Source organism: Camelus ferus, chromosome 21, assembly GCF_009834535.1.
Source record: "Camelus ferus isolate YT-003-E chromosome 21, BCGSAC_Cfer_1.0, whole genome shotgun sequence".
Taxonomy (NCBI): Eukaryota; Metazoa; Chordata; class Mammalia; order Artiodactyla; family Camelidae; genus Camelus; species Camelus ferus.
The window spans coordinates 10,022,728-10,030,312 of NC_045716.1; the positions used below are offsets into that span (position 1 = coordinate 10,022,728).

Here is a 7,585-nt window from a genome sequence, read left to right on the forward strand (position 1 = left end):
TTTCTGCTCACTTACGCATATTAACAAATGAGCCAGAAACCAGCAAAACTATCAGAGAAAAAAACAAAATAAAAGGTACACAGATAAAATTACAAACCAGGAAATAAACCTCTTAGGTCAATGAAAACTCAGTCACATACTCACAAAAATTACTACTAAGGCCAAAAACGCCATTTACAAAACAGAGCACCTTGATTTACATACCTAACAACCCTCTCCTAGAATGATCGTCACTTTAGGGCCCCCGCCTCCAAAATCTGTCCCTTCCAAGCCACTCTATCCCCACAGTGACCTAATTAAACAACCAATCTGACCTGACTCTCCTGTTCTGCTGTTTAAAACTACTTCACTGGCTCATTCTCTCAGTCAGGTTAAAATCAGAGCTCATCTGCATAATGATCAAATCCCTTTAAAACCTGGCTCTAGCCTCCCTTTCCATCTGTCCCCAGATAAACCAACAAGAATCTTCCCTCCGCCTGAAATAAAATCCCCCCATCCTGAATTACTCATTCTGCAAACCATTTTATGGATAAGCACTGAGGCTCATGGAAATAACTTGTCCAAGGACAGAGCCAGTGATAGACCATACCTAGAATACAAATTCTTCCCTTAGTGTTCCTAAAGAACTTTCAAGCTATTTTTTGTAACTATTATATTTGTCAAATGTATGAGAATTATTTAAATGGCAAGCTCTTCTCATCAGCTCTAAGTATGAACTTCTTCAAGATGATCCTTTTGGGTATAGGAAGAAAAAACTTTTTAGTCTTAAAAAATAAACCACTCTGGTGAGGGATGTTGACAATGGAGGCTATGCATGTGTGGGGGCGAAGAGTATTTTTTAAATTAATTTAGCTTTACTAAGATTAACATAAGAATTCACACTTGATCTGAGGATCGGCTAGTCACAAATCAATTAACAGCAGGGGCTATAAAGTCAGAAACAGGAGGAAAGAGTGGAAGTTCCACAAACAGTGGGGTTTACTCCTAGCACATTGGGATGCACTGCAGTTTACATGTGCCCAATTAAGTAGATTCAGCGATTATATTATTTAGTTTTAACTAAACTGACTCTCACAACATGAAGAAAAAGGTTTGAAAGAATTCCTGCAAAGATAATAAATATGCGAGAACAAGCCAACGAGAAAATGGCAGGGCTGGAACTCTTAACAAGTAATAGCATTATTCATCCACATCATGATGTAAAATAATCTAGTCAGTCAATCACACACCTCTCACCAAAAATTAGAACTTTAAAAATAAGAACAAAAAGGTAATGTTAATGGAAAGTACGAGACTGTTTATTTTCTTCATCTTTCTTAATATCTAATTTGTGTAATTTATTATGCATTTTAATATATCATTAGTATACTAATACCATCCTGGCATACATATAAATCTTGCAAACAATGATCACATATTAAAGGTGCATGCACAATGTTTTTCTGATGAGGGAAACACAAACATTTTTGAGTATCCACTGAGTAAAGCACTGTCCAAGTCTCTTTTTTTTCTCTTTAGGGTGATGATCAATCGTCCTAGTTTGCCAGGATCAAAGGGTATATGTTATACTGCATAAATGCCCTCCAAGATGTCTTAGTCCTAATCCTTGAACACGTAACCTTAAATGGAAAAATAAGTATTTGCAGATATAACTAAATTAAGGATTCTGAGATGAGATAATCCTGGATTGTCTGGGTGGGCCCAATGTAATCACAAAAGTCCTTGTAAAAGGAGGCAGAAACATCATTAGTAGATGTGAGGACTGAAGCAAGAGGTTGGAACCATACAAGGGAAGAGTCACAGAATGCAGGAAGCCCCTAGAAGGTGACAAAGTCAAGAAGCAGATTTCTCCCCTGAGAGTCCCAAGAAGGAACCAGGCTGCTGACACCTTGACTTTAGCCCAGTTAAGACTTTCTCTGTACTTCTGATCCCCAGAACTGCAAGATATTAAATATGTGTTGTTTTAAGCCACTAAATTTTTGGTAACTTATTACAGCAGCAATAGGAAACTAATACAGGGCATTCCTGGGATGTGGGACTTTCACTGCTAAAAGCAAGATAAGCTGGTGACTCTATTTTTAGGTTTTCAATGTGCATAACAACATCCGGTACATAATGAGCATGAGAAATAAAAATCTTTGTTGAATGATTTTATGATGAAATATATAAATAACGTACCCTTACTATTTTTCAAAGATCTGTCACACCTATTTTCTCATATTATCTTCCTAACAAACCTTTGAGGAGTGAATGAATTATTCTTCCCACTTTCAGGATATAAGAAGGTTCAAAGAACTTACAAAACTTGCCCAAGGAAGGAGAATCTGGTAAACAACAGAGCCATTATCTACAACACAGGCTTTCTGACCTATAGTCAAAGGGTTACAGCAGTCAGGATCCTATGTATCAGGCTTCGTAGGTTCAAGCCCAAGCTCCAAAACGTAACAGCTGTTTAACCTTAGCCAAGTTACTTAACTTCTCTACTTCCTCAACTGTAAGATGCAAAATTATATTAACAATAATACTCACAGGGTTGTTGTAAAGATTAAAGGTGCTAAAATGTGCAAAGTGCACACCACAGGCTTGACAAAGATAGCTGACAATAAATAACAGCTATCCTAATTATTTTTGCTGCAGCCATAGTACATTCATGCCTAAAATACTCTGTACTATTTGATAAAGAATCATATAAGTATGCAAAAGGGAAAAATAGCAACCAGAATGGATAGAATGGGTCTTTTGTGAAAGTAATCTAAGGTTAGGACTCCAGGCTGAAACAAAAGAAAAGGGAGACATAATCAAGATCTAGAAGTGTGACAGTATAAATAAGGTGACTACAAAATTCAGTAATATTGATAGGATGAGGGGGATTGGAAATTCAGAAACTAGAGTAGCATAAACATATGGCACTCATAAATCTACAAAAGGTACAGCTTAAAAAAGAAATGGATCACAAAATTCTGGAACAATTTATGAATGACAAAGACAAAAATGACTACTAAGAGAAGTTTACCAACTTTTCTGCAAAACTTGTCTAACCCTGCAAAGGCTTCAGGCTTTAAGGGAGAATGGAGATGCTGAGAAATGACCTAACAGACCAGACTGCAGCAAGAGTTAGACCTCCAGTTGAGTCAGTGATGTAATTTCATTATTCCAATTTCCCAAGGAAGAGTCTCAAAAGACACAACATACCCTTTGCCAATCACCACCACTCACCACTCATCTTCCCTGATCTCCGAATTACCCTTCCAAAAAATTCTCAAGCTTTAATATCCTATTTTAATATCTTTCAATGACTTTGGTAAAGAATAACTTAAATGTCTTTAAATTTGGCAGTGCAAACAAATCTTAAAATAGACTAACCCAATTGTTCCTTAAAAGAGTTTCTTGAACCTGTCACTATTTACTTAAACCCCTCAATATTAATTTTTCACTGTGGAAGTCAAAAAACTTTAAACAAAAGACGGCCAGAAATTAGACAAATAGAAGCATGGTTAATTTAAATCCACAAATGATTTTAAGAACCACACTAACAATTTGATTTCACTGCCTCCAACCAATTAATCTTCTTTTTAATTATGTGTAAGGGCAACATAAACTTGCAAGTTGTAAGATTAGTCCTGGAGATCACAGTATAGTGAGTACAGACAACAATACTGTATGATAATCACCAAACTTGCTAAGAGACTAGATTAATTATTCTCATCACAAAAAGAAATCATGATTATGTGATGTCATAACAGGTGCTAACTATTGCTACAATGGTAATCATATTCCAATATATAAGTGTATCAAATCAACATGTTGTACACCTTAAAGTTACACATTAAAAAAAAAGTCAGAGATTAAAATTTAAAAAAGTCAGAGATCCTAATGTGTTTTAAATTTGAATGAAAAGTGTAACCTCTTTGCCCTATCAACCATTTCAGAAAGTGATGAAGAACATGGTATAAAGATGGGCAAGATAAAGAAGAAAGAAAAATACATAATCTACAAACAACTAAACAGCCCCCAGAAAGAAGTGTAGATGCATAGAAGGTTTTGGTATCTTATTGACAAATTTAGATTTAGAATGAGGTGAATGGACTCATCCCCTACATGCACTTCTTGGTACCCAACATGATACTAAAAAGTGGAAGGTGAAGTGACATTGGTGTTATTAAAGGGTTGGGAATGAAAGACAACAAGGCCAAATTTCTTGTTCTCTGAAACATCTAGCAACCTACCAACCAAAATTCTTCAGTCAGGTGTTTCGTTTCCCTCTTATTTATGTATTATTTTATGTGAGAACAACTCTAAAACTTCAGTGTCTTTAGACTCCATTAGGCACCCACATAAATGAAAAAACTGTTGGTGCTTTGGAGAAATAAGCTCAAAAAGAAACAGTTTAGTCAGATTTTAATGTAACAAACAGAAGCACCTTTTCAGTCAGCAAATGTTAAACATCTCTCAAGAAATTCCTTCGGAGGGGGAATGGATTTTCCAAATATAATGATAGAGATCCTTTAACTGACAAGCTGTCTCTGCTTCTCCAAAAAATACCCAAATGTGCCAGGGATTAGCAGAAACTTCATAAACTTTATAGACAAAGTACTTCTCCCGCCTTCAAAATACAGGGCTTACCCTTCCATTACTAAGGGTCATTACCCAAGCCACACTACCAGAAACCACCATATACACACCTAAGACACTCTCTACTAAGCCAACAGCTTCCCATCATCTACCCCCTGAAAAAGTGCTTCATAACGCCCCCGAAAGTTTCCAAGAACAGCAACCTCAAGTGCACCCGAGGCCAAAGACCACGAGAGGAAGGGCCAGGAGAACTACCGCTTGTAAATTACTCACCCTCACGACAAGTCACGTTTTAAAAATCGCATGTCGGAACAAACCTCCTCCGACATGATTTATGCCCTTACCACATCTTGAAAGCAAGCGGCTGGTGGTAAGCACGAGTAACTTACCCAGCATCTATGTGAACACTATCCAAACACTCCACTATCTCCAAGGGCCATTTCCAGGGAAACTGAGTAAAAAGACACCCAAGCACCTTTCTCTCCCACTGAGTCTCTGTAAATCCCAAAATACACCAGGAAAACCTCTGCAGAGTGTTGCCAGGCCAGCCCACCGGACAGCCGCGGAGGCCCTTGGGGACCCGCACCCCAAAAGCCAAGACGATTTGGGGGTGTGACCTGGGCCGCTCCCTGTCCCCTTCTCCCCCCACGGGGAACTCCCTTGTTGTCGCGGCTACTCACCAGACCAGGGAGCATAGAGAGAGGCAGGAGACCAGGGCCAAGGCCCGCCGGTACTTCTTCATCTTCTCCTCCTTCTTCCCCCGACCAGAAGGCGGCACATCCTCCCGACAGCCGCCACTGCCGAGGCCAAGATGGAGGAGCAGGAGAGCGAGGATGGGACCGAGAGTCCGAAGGGCTGCGGAGCGGGAGGAGCGGCCCCTGAGCGGCTCGCACGCTGGCCGCCCGCTCCCAGGGGCCCACGGCGGCGCCGACCCGGGCGCTTCACAGGAGGACTCCAGGGACCGCCGCTGCTGCCGCGGCCGCCGGCTCGTCCGCGCCCGCCTCCTCCAGCCGCCGCCGCCGCCACTGCCGCCCCATATCCCCCCCGCCCGCCCCGGCTCTCGCTCCGTGCTGCCGGCGACCAACGGCCGCTGCGTACTCGCCTCTCAACAGCCAATCGCCGGCGGGGCCGCGACACCTCACACACCGCTGAGCTGGAAGGAGACGCGTCACCCACGTCCCGCGGCGCTCGCACCCCCACCAGCCTCCGCGCGGGCCACGCCCCCTCCGACGTCTCAGGCGGGTGAGCTGGAGGGAGGAGGACACAAAGCGCGAGAGCCGGGCAGGCAGCCGCCCTGCCCACCTCAAGTCCCGGCCAGTCAGTGGCTCGGGTTTGGGAAGTCGGAGAGGAGCCTCGTGACCCTCAGGCTTCCTCCCACAATGGCCCGCCCCCTAGCCCAGGGCGCGCAAGGGCCATTGGGAGTTGTAGTTTGCCCTCCGGAACACTCCTTTCCCTTTCCCTGTCCCTCCTGGTATCACTGTTTTGATGAAGAGGTCTGTAGTTTCGCTTCTCACCGCAAGACTGACCAGCTTTGGAATTGTTACACTCTGTTTTCCTCTTTTGACCACAGTTTGTGGAAAGGCCTAGAATGACCGCGGGGAAAAAAACTATACCAATAAATTTAAAAGGCGTTTTCCCGGGGTCAGCGTGCCCGGCCCATCGAGCGAGGGGCTGATTGGTTGACGCAAAGGGGTGTGCCAAGATTTCCTCTCATCTGATTGGTTGGGGCGGGAAGTCTTTCGCTTCTATGCCGACTCGTGGAGAATTTCGCCATCCGTCAGATTCCTCTGTTGGGATCAGTTCTATTGGTCTCCGTTCTCTTGGGTTCATGCTTTGGGTTCGCTGCGGTGGGCCCGGAAGGGAAAACTGCGGCTCCTGCTTGGGGAGCTCCAGGTCCTGCGGTTCACCGAAAGTGGGGCAGATGGTCGCGTTCCTACGTCTGTTGCTACAGTCGGGGACAAAAATGTGACCGCTTCTCAATCTTTAAAACAAGCCGTGTGCCCACCCGAGATATTTATGCCACTGAGGCACTTAAAGGTCTCTCAGAAGCTTAGGGACCGTCTGCCTGTAAATTCAAAATGCTTAACTGCTTTTCCTCCCAAGCGCCTCTTGACGTAGCTCTCTTCCCTTAGATGGTAAAGTATAGAGGAAGAGGCACTAGCTTCTGCTCAGGGGAAATGTCTCGCCTTTGGCCTAATGTGTTCCTTCTTCTGCCTCTGATATATTTGATGATATATTTGTTTCAGACTCTTGACACTGAGAGGGAAGTTATCGCTACCGTGGGATATTTCTTTTATAAAATAAGAAACACGAAAGTATAACTCAGTGGTGTTTTCCTTTTTGTGTTGGCTGTCGGAAACTCAGAACTACCTAAAGCAGCCAGTCAAATGGGAGAGGGGAGACTCCAGTTGTCTGTGTCGTGGAACATGCCATAATGTTTACTGTAAAAAAAATGTTCAAAGCAGGTGTTATTAAAGCATACGCCAGTTATTGCCCATGTAGCCAGAGGGGAAAACTCAGACAAATGCCCATCTAACACCTAATTTTGAGCCATGTAATTTCCTTGTAAACCTAAGTTGAATTGGTTAATTGTATTCCCAGGGAACTGCGTATCTTGACTCATTCTAAAATTCTTGATGTAAGTTAACTGGATATTAGAAAAATTCTACAAAGGGTGACTTGGTTTTAGAGAAATTCATCCTAAACTAATTTTTCTGGCAATAATTAGGTAACAGTTACAATGATCTGTTCATGCCACTCATAGTATATAACAATAAAATCCTTTTATCTCTATCACTGAATTAGGCAAGCACTTACCTCAACCAAGAGCAGTATCAGATGATTAATATGTAAGTTAAAAGGAAGGTAGGGGCAATAGAAGGATTTTTACGTTCTTTACAATGTTAAGCACTCTTTTCCTTTCACTCCAGAAACTGGATTATGCATGATAGAGAACAGGTGCTCCTCGACTGATCCTCAGTGGATCCCAGTCAAGAAAGTTCTGTTGGACTAC

The 7,585-nt window shown here is 42.5% G+C and overlaps 1 protein-coding gene across 2 annotated transcripts in view; it reads right to left on the bottom strand.

Moving 5' to 3' along the window:
• The window catches only part of SUCO (SUN domain containing ossification factor), an 84,274-nt gene extending 78,336 nt beyond the window's left edge, over positions 1–5,938 (bottom strand). Inside the window, exons 1-2 of one of the 2 annotated variants that reach the window (XM_032463721.1) lie at positions 5,675–5,938; positions 5,253–5,427 (exon numbers count right to left, since the gene is read on the bottom strand). In XM_032463721.1, the coding sequence (XP_032319612.1) occupies positions 5,253–5,314 (62 nt within the window). In that variant the 5' untranslated portion in view covers positions 5,315–5,427; positions 5,675–5,938. Of the gene's footprint in view, positions 1–5,252; positions 5,466–5,674 lie in introns of those variants that run through there. The other variant, XR_004313875.1, reaches the window with a different exon arrangement.
• Between the last annotated feature and the right edge of the window lie 1,647 nt (positions 5,939–7,585).